At 54.1% G+C, this 13,784-nt stretch overlaps 1 protein-coding gene across 1 annotated transcript in view; it reads right to left on the bottom strand.

Moving 5' to 3' along the window:
- Positions 1–1,164: 1,164 nt before the first annotated feature.
- The window catches only part of RAB6B (RAB6B, member RAS oncogene family), a 61,771-nt gene continuing 49,151 nt past the window's right edge, over positions 1,165–13,784 (bottom strand). Inside the window, exons 3-8 of the mRNA XM_042956048.1 lie at positions 13,144–13,197; positions 12,869–12,974; positions 11,181–11,292; positions 10,018–10,111; positions 7,136–7,202; positions 1,165–5,568 (exon numbers count right to left, since the gene is read on the bottom strand). Coding sequence (XP_042811982.1) covers positions 5,504–5,568; positions 7,136–7,202; positions 10,018–10,111; positions 11,181–11,292; positions 12,869–12,974; positions 13,144–13,197 — 498 coding nt within the window. The 3' untranslated portion in view covers positions 1,165–5,503. The remainder of the gene's footprint in view (positions 5,569–7,135; positions 7,203–10,017; positions 10,112–11,180; positions 11,293–12,868; positions 12,975–13,143; positions 13,198–13,784) is intronic.

Genomic DNA, 13,784 nt, shown 5'->3' with positions numbered 1-13,784 from the left:
GTGTGTGCACTTTGGCTGTCGTCATGCCTCTGCCTCTTGACATCCCCTGTACCTCCTCTACTTCACATTTTATATCTGGCAGCGAGGAAAGTTAGGCTTAGTGGGCAGAGGCATCTATTTCCTGTCCCTCCTAATTTAGAGGTACCTTCCTTGAGGTGGCAGATTAGAGGATATTCCAGAAACTTTAGAAATTTTGAAGGGAAGAGATATGTAGTGAAATTGAACTCGAACAAGAATGAGACCTGGTACTGTAGGAATCCCAGTATTCTCGGACTGGGGCAGTTCTATGCCTGATCTTGGCCTTTGTGTCCTCTTTGGATTGGTCCCACAACTGTCCTGGCCTTCAAGGCATCTTTTAGTCTGGAGATGACTGAGCCCTGAAGGGGCCTCTCAAGGATATTCTCTACTTAGTGCAGGGGGAGTGGGAGGTTGTTTGTGGCTGCTTGGTGTTACCTCAAGAATGATTATGGTTCACCTTAAATTCTTTTTTTTTTTTTTTTTAATTTTTTAATGTTTATTTTTGAGAGAGAGACAGAGCATGAGCAGGGGAGGAGCAGATAGAGAGGGAGACATAGAATCCGAAGCAGGCTCCAGGCTCCGAGGTGTCAGCACAGAGCCCAAAGCAGGGCTCAAACTCACAGACCGTGAGATCATGTCCTGGGCCGAAGCCAGCCGCTCAACCAACTGAGCCACCCAGGCGCCCCACTTAAATTCTTTAAATGGCTTTCTGGAAATGATCAGAAGGAAGAGAGATTCAGTCCCTGTACCCACCCTTCAAACCCCTCAGCCATGGTAAGTGGAGACCAGGGGTGACACACCCGAGTCTCAGTTTCTGCCTGGGGCTTTCCCTTCTATCAGTCTTTAGGGAGAGTGGAGATCATGGAAATGAGTGTGGCTTTACCCTCATCAGTGTGCCTTGCTTTTCCCCCTTCCAAGTATGTGGAGGACCCAGGTCAAGAGGAGGAAGAAGCAATGGGCTTTGGGTGGTGGGCCCAGCACCCAGAGAGGAGAAGAGGGTCTTTGTGGAGCAGGCACTTGAAGACATCTGTTTTTGCACCCCACACCCCATATATGACTGCACCACTTAGAAACATCAGACAAGAGGTTTTGTGTTGAGAATCAGGACAGTTTATTGTTTGATCAACATGCTGAATCTTCCACATTTTACACAGTTTTATGTAAAGTCAATGTGGCCACTTACGCCTGCTGAGCCAGTAAAAGATGGAAACGCCACCCTCTGTGCTCCTCGTGGCCAACCACTTTTAAGGGGATGGGGGAGGGAAAGTGAGGGGACGAGTCGACACACCATGCGATGCTGGCTAGCCTTCTGTGTATGGAGGCTTCCCACTGGAAGGAAGCTCCCAAACCCCACTGTGAGGAGAAACCATGCCCTGCGGGGAGCGTCAACCACGTAGGGCTCTGGAGCAGAGTTTACACATGAGAGCCCGTTTTGGAACACCTAAATAGTTCATCTCAAACAAAAATTCAAAGGGTGCCCTGGTTTGCAGGCGCCCATGACGATCAGAATGTACTTGGAGACTGGGCCTTGTTGGCAATGGAGGAGCGTGAAATGTATGTGCATTCTTTCCCAGCTTGCTCGGATACGCTGGACAGAACCTTACACCCTAACCGGAGAAGAGCTGGTCTGAGGAGCCCCCATGCACAGCAGCCCTTCCCGTGCAAGTGCACACGTTTGTACACACAACTTGGCGATGAAGAATGGAGACACCTTGGCCCTGACTGCTTCCGACTTGCTGGGTGATCATGAGCAAGTCGCCCTCTCGCCTCTGTCTCCCTGCCTGTGAGGCAGGAAGGGTTGAGACGGCTGCCTCATGCTGCTGTTGCTGGGTGGCGATGCCTCCCATGCCTGGGGAGAGGTAGTCTGGAGACTAGAGAGCACACGGCCCTGCTTGGTCACTGCACAAAGACATATTTCTGTTAGGTCGCCCCTCACGTGGCTCAGAGCGGACTCCGTCCTTGGCTACCTGTTCTCACTTCCTGACATCCTCACCTGCCTTCTGCCGTGTGAAGGAATGAGGCTGCTCTACCTGCAGGACACCGAAGCCAGCGGTGCCATTTTGTCACACCTGGTACTTGAGGGCAGGGACGCCCAGCACCACCTTGCCATCAGGAGGACAGAGCTGTTGCACTCAAGATATGTCTGTACACTTAGCTACTGACATTTGAATCCTGGTTTCTGTTGCCTGAGACACTTGAACTAATCTGGCCACTGCTCCTCAGACCCAGGAGTGTTTCAGGATGTTTGAGGGTGCCTACGGGAAGAGAGTGGGGACAGTGATGGCAGAGAGGCCTCTTGACCCAAAGAGACTTGCTCACAATCACCCAGCTTGCTAACCTTGGACTACACACTCAAGCTGCTGACGTCACACCTTCATTCTGGCATGTGTGTACATTTATGAATATGCTCTCTGCTTCCTGCATCTCATGCTTTTTTCAGATGTCTGTGGAATAGGAGCTTTACTGCCAGCTTTTCTTTGAGACCCCCAAATTAAAAGAAAAAAAGGGGGCCTGAACACAATGACCCTGGCCATCTCCCAGGTGAGGGCTAGTCCTCAGGGAGAAGGACTGAACGACGGCTTTGCCTCGTGCTGGCCCATCTGGATTCGGGATGTAACACTCACTAGGGATGCGGAGGCAATTTCATCACCTCTTCTTCAAGGGAATCTGGCCATTTGATGATTGAACCTTAACTCCAAGTCAAGATACCATCTACAGGCAAGAGAACGGTGATGGCACCTGCTCAAAACGAGAGCCAAGGAACCAACCCACGTCTGTGTGAGAGCTCTGGCTGCCCCAAGAGACCAGAGAGTGAGGTGTGGAAACCAGGCCTGAGGGAGGGAGAGTCATGGGATAGCATGGCACCACTAAGATGGGAGGACAAGAGGAGACAACTGCCCCTGCCTCAGAAGCCGCAGGGCTAGGGAGAGCCTGGACTCGAGAGAGGACCCTGTGTATGTGTGAGGAAGGCACGGCTCATTGAGGCCACATCAAGCCAAATGACATCTACTGCATCTCTTACTGCTCCTAGGCTGTGATGGAAAGAAAAAATGTTCGTGGTGCCTTAAACTGTGTGTGCACACGAGAAGGTAACTGAGTTTCTACTCTGTTTTTACAGTAATATTTAAGAAAAGCTACTCTTTAGTACCAAGAAAATTATAATCCACCATACATTCATTCACTGGGACCCAATGCAGATCCCAGCAAATGGGGCTGTCCCAGAGGCCACAAACAATGGCCCTCACTGCCAACCAGGCCAGGTGCTGTAATGTGGACTCCTAGAAGTTCTCACGAGGTAAGTAAGCACTCTTCCAACAAGCACCACTTGGGGGTGTGCCACGGTGGGGGGGTACTGGCCCACATGGGCGTGCACACCTGTGCATATAAGTATAGAGAGATACGGTGCACATATTCCCATGGCTGTTTTTGCCTGTAGTTTAACACATCTATGCATTAGTTTATTGATGGCAAGACAATCACAAGTTTTTTGACAATATTAAGTATTATTTCAACACGTTGCAGTACTTCTGAATTTCCAAAACTGTTATCACAATGCAAGTTCCAACTTGAGAGCAGGAAAAACAAGAATATACATTGAGCACATGTATCTCTGTGAGAATGTGTGGAAGGTGTATACACAAGTCTATCTCTATATATAATTATGTACACACATATAAAAACTAAACACATGACATCGGAATTACGTTCATACATCAGTCTTTGCCTACTAGAAGAGCTCAATGTGAATCCTGCTTCCTCTTTTCTTCACCTGAAGATCAATTCCTCTCTAAAGATCAGCTCTGACACACAGTCTCCTTAAACTGAAAGTCTGTGGCAGGCCCATGAGACAAATATCAGTGAGTCCTGCCAGGCTCTGCTTCACTTAATTCGGCTGCCATTTTGGATTAGTTTCTGAGAAGTTCTAACGCAACAACTTTAGAGTTCTCCTTTGTGGAGGTGCACCTCCTACCGCTTCCAGATGGTCCTTTAGCTCACCTAGGACATGCGCACAGCAGTGGAGGCAGAGTCAATGCCAGCCTCAAGGGTAGGTTTTACCAAGTGGGGACAGAGTTTCTGCCTACTGCCTGGCTCTGTGCAGGTGCAGGTTCAGTAAGTGTGGGTCTATTTGGAATGCTGGCCAAATGGGGTTACATTACTTAGAATTCTCTTCAGAGATTTTACAGGTTCTCAGGATTATGCCCTTCTCAGAAAAGAGTCAAAATGGCAAGGACGGCGCTCTGGGCAGCCTTCTAGAGACCCCGCCTCAGAAGTACCCTCAGGCAACCAGAGTGCTGCTACGATATCCACAAAGGTAAGTGCACAAAGATTACACCTGCATTATGCCAGTGGGGCAGAAATGTATCAGGTCAGCTTTTCCAGAACGGCACTCAATAGTATCAGCAACCGAGGATCTGCACATGCATCTTCAAGGTGGCGGTACCACAGTCCACCCTCCCTTCCCCAATCACAGACAAATACTGTGTGATACAGGCTCTAGCTTCCCAGACATCCAAAGAGGAAGGCTTCAGGGTGGCACACACTGAGTTTCTCTTTGCCTTTCCCTTAGATTCAACCCACACTTGTGGGCTGAATGATGGGAAGGTTGGTTAGAACATTTCAGAACCACACACGGTGCCCCAAGGCTATAAACCACACATGGACACAAGCCCACGGTTGCCGACAGCACCTCATCCTTCCTTCCAATGACCTCTTGATCTGCCAATAACTGAGTGGACCACAGAGAACACAGGTTGCCTGTGGCAAGTGCCTTCTACCCCCTTCGGGGCTTTTTAGAGAGGGGAGGGGAGAGGCAGGAGTAATTCCAGTGAGGCCTGCTGCCAGGCTCCCTGCTGTCCACAGGGTCTTAATTTCACCTCGGGGCCATGGCTAATGTCCCACTCTGGCCACGGAAGAAGGACAGAGTTAAAAGTTGCCTCTTCAGAGGCTGTTTTGTTCAGTGTTTGATTTAACCTGTTTGGTAGGGTCTGGGATTGGAGCCTAATTAAGTTGCCCAGTTAATTGTTGTAATTTATTGGGCTGGGATGGGAGGAGGGCAGAGGTGATTAACGGTTCAAAGAGGACAGGAAGGAGGAGGTGTGTGGAAAAGGTTCTCTGTAAGTTTACAAATATACAAAAACAAAAAGCACATCTTTTAAATAAAAATGACTACATTTTTATCTGGCAAAAAGTTGTATACACATGATTTTAAATTTTTTTTAAATTTTAACAGTTTTTGGCAATCTTAATAAAGTACAATATATTACAACCAAACCAAAAAATAGTTGTTTAAGTAACAGCTGTTAAGAGTGACGTGATCCCTGATGCCCAGCCTCCCTCCCCACCCCACCCTACTCCTAGAGACAGAGAGAAAAGAAAAATCCTCCCATCTTGATAAGCTCATTTCCCACCCCCCTTAGGAAGCTAACCAATAGGAAGCAACACAACAAGCGAGTAGTGTCAAAGGAAGCTGGCAGGTCAGGCTGCATTAGCAGGAGCAGCCGCCCTCACTGGCTGGGGGTTCCTGGGGTTTGTCCAGCTTGATGTCGATCACTGCAGGGAGCTGCGCTAAGGAAGATGACTCACAGAGAAACTACCACCCTGGCTCATGTCCCTGTGCATCCCTTAGCTGCCCCACGCAGATCCTCTGTCTTTTCACAAACACCTAGGGACTTGGCTCTGTGCTTGGCCTGGGGAGGAAGGACGCAGGGTCACCAGTTCCCACCCCTCTTCTTCATACAACCCCTCACCCCTACCCACCTGAAGCAAAGCTCATTTGGGCTGTGGGATGACTGTAAACACAAGCAAGAGAGGCCCTTTCTCAGAAGCCTTCCTGGTGACCAGTGCCTCAGCCTTGTTTACCTATCGATTCCACCCTATAGATGTGCACTGGAGGTGGACAGCCCGCTGGCCAGGCATGGATTCCATCTCTTAGCACGGGGCTAAGTGTGCCTCGCTCTAGTCCCTCGCAGCAACACTGACCCCTCAGGCTCTAGTCAGAGCTTGTCACTTAGACTCTGAGGATGCTGCCGGGGGAAGCCACATCCCCGGGGCAGGGCCTTGGCACAGCCCCCTCTCCAGCCCTTCCCATGGGTGCCCGGGGGCTATGGGCTGGAGGAGCACTGATCAGAACCACCAGAGGAATGGGTTCAAGATGCACAGCCAGGCTGCCACTCCTCCCACATTGGCCTGATCACCGCACAGAAGGCCTCTTCCTGGGCAGCGCTTTGAGGCCTGCTGCAGGCGTCCCGGGATGTTTCTGTGGCGCCTGCTTAAGGACTGGGGGAGGGACTCTTTTGGCTTTAAGTACTATAAAGAGCCATGCTTCTTCTAAAGGTCACATTTTCTCTCCTTGCCACTTTTTGGCCATGGCATATATTTTGAGTATGCCTTTATCTCTGATTTTTCCTACACCTCAGTTTTCTTATGTGTGTGTACGCAACTACGTTTTTATCTTATCTTGTGTATATACGCATGAACACTTTTTTTTTTTTGTAACATGGCAGAGTATGTATAAATAACTGCCTTCCTTCCTACTGGGAAAAATCAAGACTACCTCTCTGCATCTCAGTTTCAGCTTCTGAGTGTCACCTGAGGTTTGGGTTAGACTGTGCAAGCGGCACGAGGACCTTGTCCCACAGAGCAGTGGACACTATGGGGCTGTGCAGGGCTGGGCCGAGGAAGCAGGCAGGACATGGTAGGAAGTGTGTCAGGTAGAGCAGGTTGAACCATGTTCTGGGTGTACACGGCCTTCCTGCGCAGCAGACACTCTACTTGTATCCATGAAATACAAAGTGATGTTCACTGTAAACATGGGCAGAGTTACTATTTTTCACTCCCCGCCCTACACTGTCACTCACATCCAGTGTTACCCAATCCCCCACTGCTTTACAAGTAGAAGCTCAGGCTGTTAGAGCTGGATGAGGTGTTCAAGCCCTTGGAGTTCAGCCCTGTCCTGGTACAGAGGAGGCCCCACATCATACTCACCAGCAGAGAAGGATGGGCTGGAGACAAGGCGAGGCTCGCCCACCGCTCTAAAATACTAAGTGAATACATCGATGGATAAATGGCTTCTCCGGCATCTTTCACTCACTTACCACTTATCAAAGGAAAAGGATACTCCCTTCTTTGCTTTTCTCCTGGACATTCTCCATTCCAGGCAGCGCTGACGCCACACGTCGGAAGAGCTGGAGAGGGGGAGATGCAGCATGAAACCCTGGCCCCACCCCTCCTGTCCCCACAGCTACGTCTCTACCCTCTTGCCTCTTCTTGTCCTGACCCCGGGCCTTGCTTTCCTGTCTGTCCTGCTAACTGTGCCCTGGAGGGCAGGGGCTGCACCTAACCTCTCTCCCTTGCCCATAGCACCTGTCACAGGTCTGGGCCCTGGCAGGCCTGTCACCCAGGCAGGCTGGCCGTGGGTCACTAGGAGCTGTATATCAGTCATGGTGACTGTGAGGGATCTACCCCAGTGCAGAAAATAATCTAGGCCCTTAGGTGGGCTCCTGTCCCACTGGCCATGTGGGGCACCAACTTTTAACCTGCCCTCAAGAAAAATGACCCTCTCCTCAGGGGGTTCTAGGAGTCCACAGGCATCGAGGCAGAAGGGTACTGGGAGCCAGGGCCGCACAGTCACATCAGAAAGAGAATTCTGAGAGAAGAGCACACAGGAGTGAGACCGTGACATTGTGGGTTTGGGTGTGGGTGTTAGTGTGATGTGTATGCTATATGTACAGGCATATGTGTGGAGTATGTGGATGTGCGGTATCTGTGAATTTGTGTAAGTGTGTGAGGGAATGTCTGTAGTGCGTGTGCACATGTGGGGCTTCTGTGTAAGTCTGCGTAAGTGCACAGGGAGAATTGTGTGTGTGTGGTGTGTGCACCCGTGTGCATGCATGCGTGCACATGGGGATGGGTGCGTGGGGATGTCAGGTGCGGCAGGCATGGAACCTAGGAGGTGACAAGCAAAGCGGAAGTTTAAGGCACCGGAAGATTCTGAACACCCCCTCTCCTCCACCACATACACCGACTCCGGAGACTCAAGTGAGATAAGGTAGGTCTTGTTCATGGTCTCACCCTAGAGCCCAGCTCTATGAGAGCACCCAGGTTGGTGGCAGGGCCAACAGTGGTGAGGACCCGAGTGGGGAAGTCACCCGTGGGCCTGGCGGCGTATGGGACCCTCTGGGCAGGCTGCAGAGGAGGCCCCAAGTCGGGCAGGAAGAAGTGAGCGAGGGTGCTAAGGGCCCGGTCGCTCCTCTGGAGCTTTCCTTCATGGCCTTCCCCAGGCAGCCCTGCTCTGCCTGTCAAAATGGTCACAGCCTCTGCCACCAGCCAAACTGGCAGCTAGAAGGAACCTCCTGGGGTGCCGTGTGGGGTCTCTGAGAGCAGAAATAATCAGGCTTAGAGTCCAGGAGTCTGTGCTGCATGAAGACTCCTGAACCACATGGGGTTTGGACAGACCACATTTAACTCCTGCTTAGACCATCATCTGGGTTCCAGAGCATGGTAAGATAACAGAGGCATCAGCATCTCCCTGCACCTGACCCCTGGGGCAGAAGCTACCCGCCTTATGGACTGCTGCCTGTGGTTTCCCCGCCGCCCATGACTTCCCATCAGGGCCACACACAGCAGCAGCTCAGTGCCTCCTACATGCTCCAGGGACAGGCAGCCCTGCTCCAGGAGACGCCACAGCAGTGCTGGGAAGGGCGTGGTCGTGAACAGAGCCATGACAAGGGCACTCCGGGCACCATCCGTGTCGGGTGAACCGTCACTGCATCCAGACCAGCTGCTGCATGGACAGCCTGATGTAGCGCTCCCAGGCACTGCTGGGGTGGGGGTGGGGGGGGCAGGGTGGAAGTGACACCCTTGCGGAGCCATGCTCTTCACTGAGCCCACTCCCTATGCCGCAGCACCCCTCCTGTTGCACCCGCGCTCACGGGTTACCCTTGTCTGCAACACTCTCCTTCCTCACCTCTTCAAGCCCTCTCTTCCTTGAAGGCAGGGGCTCCTAACCTTTCTTGAACCAAAGACCCCTCTGGCAGTCTGCTGAAGCCTATGGGCTCCTTGTAAGTGTGTGACATCACTTCTACAGGAGTTTAAAAATGAACTGAAATACACTTATAAAATCTCTAAAGACAACTTTGTTACACAGCAGCGAATCTGCTTCCCCACGAGCATGTTAAACAACAAGAGCTGGCAGCAGGTCCTGTAGTAACCCTTTGAACTGCAGTGGCAATGTGGGGAAAGGCCGAGGGACCTGTCACACCGCAAGGTGACAAGAAGAGGGCTGGGATGTCTACTGTGATGAAGTCACAGGCACTGCCCTCATCACGGAGTCCTGTTGCCTGCATTCATTGCTGAAGGAAGGGCTGAAGAGCAGTCAGAGGTCAGTGAAGACGGAGGGGTAGCTTTTTCCCACCCAAGTCCGCTGACCTGCTGATTCCCACCGGTGGACTCCTTGGGGGTCTGGGGACCTAGGGAGCCCCCTGCTGCGAGGCGAGTAACCCCCACTATGGCTTCTCTGATGGGCTCAATTTCCCAGGCCTCGCCCCCTGCAAGCTCCAACCGCACCATGGGCGGGCTCCTGTTTCCAAGCCCACCCGGCCCTGCACAGCCCTGAGCACTTGCCGAGCACAAGGCCATGAACCCCAAAATACTGGTTGAACTGAATTTCCTGTACCCCCTTCCCAAATGAGGTAAGATGCCAGGGAAATGCTGCTCCTCTCACCTGGAAGTTGGTGGCTGGACACACAGCATGTTACAGGGGCCACGCAACTGGCTGCCTGAATAGTGGCTAATGATGATGTACTTGCAGACACCCCCCGAGAGGGAGTACTCTCCCTCTCGTGTGCCTTCCCAGATCTGAAGGTTGTCAGCTTGTTTCCCATTAGGTGGGGTTTATAGTGCCCAGGCTGCCTGCCCCAGCCTGGTCACCAGCCCCTCAGGCCCACGAGTGATGTGACCCTGTGGCCCAGCTGGCTGGACTCAGCACCAAGCACATCCTACCTGCTTCACATTATAGCCAGTCTTGGCGCTGGTCTCGATGAACATGACGCTCAGTTCTTTGGCGCGCTGCTCCCCCTCCTCGATGGTTATCTGCCTGCGAGTGAGGGGAGGGGGGAAAATGAGCCCCCGGTAGAGACAGAGGGAGCAGCCTGAGATGAGGAGGGCCTGGCCCACTAGTCAGCCCTGGGGACAGGGCTCCGATCCAGGGCCCCCGTCCAGCATGAAGGGCACAGGGCACGGCCGGACACCAGCTCTCCCCTTCTCCTTCCACAGTGCCTTCCCTCTCAGCAGCAGGCCCTGCAGCGGGCAGCGGGCCTTCCCATACCTGCCTGCCCCCCAAGGGTCCACCATCCCGTGCAGCCACATCTAGAAAGCACTTTGAGCCACATATCGCCTCTGGGGTGGTGTCATCAGTCCCCGTTCCACAGGAGGACAGTGAGGTTAGAAGTGACTGCCTCAACCTCATACTTAGGGCTTACTTAACAACAGACCTGTGCTTTGAACCTCATTCCCCTTACGTCAAGGATAAGACCCCAATAACGCAGGCTCTGAGTCAGATAATTCTGTAGATGGTCAGAGCACACTTCACGAAGCTCATAGTCCAGGACCCGTGGCTTTATCTGACTGAGTCAGGTCCCATGAGATAAGTAGATGAATGCACACAGGTGGCACCTAAGTCAGCCCTGTCTGTGCACTGGAGGCGGCCACGGAGCAGCCTCTTTGGAGGAAGTGTCCCACCCAACCAGACATAGCAACAGACAGAAAATTCTGCATGTTCACACCTGGGGACCAGAACCCTCACACCAGCACAGGCATCTCATGGGCAGAGACAAAGCACAAGCAGAAGCCCACGGAGGCCTGAGGGACTGCTGTCTGCAGCTGTGTTGTGGCCACGGCCAGGCCCCAGACCACTCCGTGCAGACGCCACTCAGAGCAGTGTCTCTACTGGCAGTGGAAGGTGGGGCTTCAGAGCTGAGACACTGTGGGGCAAGGGTCTACCAGGTGCTCTTGGAGCCTCCAGCGCCCCAGGTGCATGGGGACAGGTCAGCAGCACAGACTCGCCACTCACGCGATCCTGGAACTCCTTGTCCAGGAGGAGCTGTGGAGCAGTGAAGGGTGGACCGGGCCCGCCAGCACCCTGCACCTTGCACCCTCACACCTACCTCTTGTCTGCCAGGTCCGTCTTGTTGCCCACCAGCATGATGATGACATCGCTGCCCCTCTCTGTCCTGACATCGTCAATCCACTTTGAGGTCTGCTGGAAGGAGTTGAGATCTGGAGGCGGAGAGTGGGGACACAACAGAATGAGAGCCAGCCCTAGCGGGGCGAGGGGGAAGGTGGGAAGGGGCAGCAGGAAGGAGGGGGACTGTGCATCCTCATACCCAGACCACTGGGTCTGGGCCTTCCAGGCTGGGGACGCATGCGTCTGTGGAGTTGCTGCCTCTGGGCCCTGCAGAGACCCTCATGTGGCTGACCCACTCCCTGGAAGACACCCTGTTGGAAGGTCACTGTCATAATGTGCTACATGGACTAATGGTTTTAGGGGCCCACCTGACAATCAGACCTGACGTTGGGGGCTCAGAGCATGAGAAATGGGTACACTGGACTTGGCTGAGTTTGGAAACGTGTGTGTTGGCAGGGGGACCATAGGAGCCCCTGGGGAGGAAGGCCCTACCGAGTGGCCTCCCACTGAGGGGAGCTCAGGTTGGCTTGGGAAAGGCCAGATTTCCAAAGAGAACCCTCAGGATCTGTGAGCAGGAGGGGGTAGGTGGCCCCAGGAAAGACAAGGGCAATGAGAGATAAGTCCGCTTCAGGGCAGCCCTTTCCTCAGTCAGAAGACGTGGGGAGTAGTTGCAAGGTGATGTCCACCCCTCAGCGGCGCACACATCTGAGGGGCTGAGGGGAGGCAGCCTATCTCGGGAAGACTCGGTTTCCCCCAGCCTGCTCTCTCCCCTGCTCCCATCAGGCTGCACAAACCCAGGCTGAAGGCCCCATCTCTCACCCGTATTCAGGGTAGGTGGGGAGCCTGAAGTCAGGGAGGGGTGGAAAGAGGGGCTGGGTGGAGCCAGGGACCGCGGACTCGACTCAAAGCAGTGGGACGCACACGTTTCCCCACGTGATCTCAGTGCTGTGGCCGGCGCCCAGGGTGCCCTCCTGCCACTGGCGCGACCACAGCACAAGGGCTCACCGGGTGTGTTCTGCTGCACCCGCCCGGGCAGCTGCAGCTCTGCACCTGCCCTGGGCCCCTGGGACGGACCTCCCTGGGGCTGTGCAGTTGCTCTCAAGAACAGCTGTTCTGGCTACGAGAGCTGCGCTGTGTGAGAAGTGCTCTCCCAGACCCGCTTGGCCTCTCCTTCCAGCAGACCCAGTCAGGAGCTGGGATGCCAGCTGACAAAACCATGGCTGCCGGGTCAGACTGGCCCAAAGACCAGTGTCTGCTCCCATCCTGTCACACACACACACACACACACACACACAGAAGTTGCTCCACAAGGGTCTTTCTGGCCGTCAGGGCCAAGGAGGGCAGGTGGGAGTAGGGCCAGCCTCCTGAGCATCTCTGCTCAGTTCTACATAGAGGCCCCTGCTCTGAGCAGGGCCAGCTCAGTCCAGTACACAAGAGAGTCGGGGGAGGCGGACACATGCTGGTGTTGGAAGGCAACTCACCCCACCACTAAGGACCTGTCTTCTTGCAGTCAGTAGACAAGCACACACGTGGGCATACACATGCATGTGTGCTCATGCGCGCATGCGCGCACACACACACACACACACACACACACACACACACACACACACAGGCCCTGGAGCCCCTGTGAGCCACCCTCCCTCTGCCCCCAGGACCCACACTCACTTGTGATGTCATACACCACCACGGCCACCGTGGAGTCTCGGATGTAGCTGGGGATCAGGCTGCGGAACCTCTCCTGGCCGGCCGTGTCCCAGAGCTGCAGCCGCACCTGTCACAAGGGGTGGGACCGTGGACAAGGGGGTCAGTGCCGTCTTCACGGTGGGGTGGGGGCTGGGGGAGGCCCTGGTTCTGTCACACCGGCACTGCCAACTCTGGGGTAGGCGTGGGCTCCGAGGCAGGCCCTCCCTAGCCTTCTGGTTCTAAAGTCTGGCACTCACCGTACGATCCTCCAAGTACATAGTTTTTGACAAGAAGTCAATCCCAATGGTTGCCTGTTAGAGAAAAGCAAAGAAAGGTTAAAATTCAAAGGTGTCAGGTAAGGGCAAAAGCCCAGTGATCCAGGCGGTGACAGCCAGCAAAAGAGGGGATACCCATGCCAAGCCTAAGGCGGGTCCTGCTCTGCTGTCTCTGCCCCCACCCCCGCACTCGACAGTGAGCCCAGTGGTCCCTCTCAGAGGAAGTGGGTTGGTGCCAAGTAAGAATGAGGACGGGTCTTCAGGAAGTGACAAAAGTGTTTGCGCAGGGGACGACAGAGCCAGGTGAGGAGGCTTCCCCAGGATCAAGGCCACTGGCAGGCGTATCTCCTGCCCTCCTTGGGTGGGGGCCTCGAGGAGCAAGAGCTGAGTGGTCTCCCTGCCAAAGCCCACTTGGCCTCACCTGCCTCCCACTCTCACAGCCTCCCCTCGAGGCTCCTGGAACTCAGGCACCCAGGCTTGGGTTCATCACTGCCCCCAGCAGGCAGGAGTGGAGTGGGCGCAGGGCGGCTTGCTGCTGTGTGGTCAGCTGGCTTTCCTCAGGGGCATCACAAACCACCCCGAACAGCATGTCCCGGGGAAACCATGCTGACTCTTTTCTACCT

Source organism: Panthera leo, chromosome C2 (assembly GCF_018350215.1).
Source record: "Panthera leo isolate Ple1 chromosome C2, P.leo_Ple1_pat1.1, whole genome shotgun sequence".
Classification (NCBI taxonomy): Eukaryota; Metazoa; Chordata; class Mammalia; order Carnivora; family Felidae; genus Panthera; species Panthera leo.
Note: the sequence above shows the minus strand (reverse complement) of the source record. Positions and strands in the feature narration are given on the sequence as shown.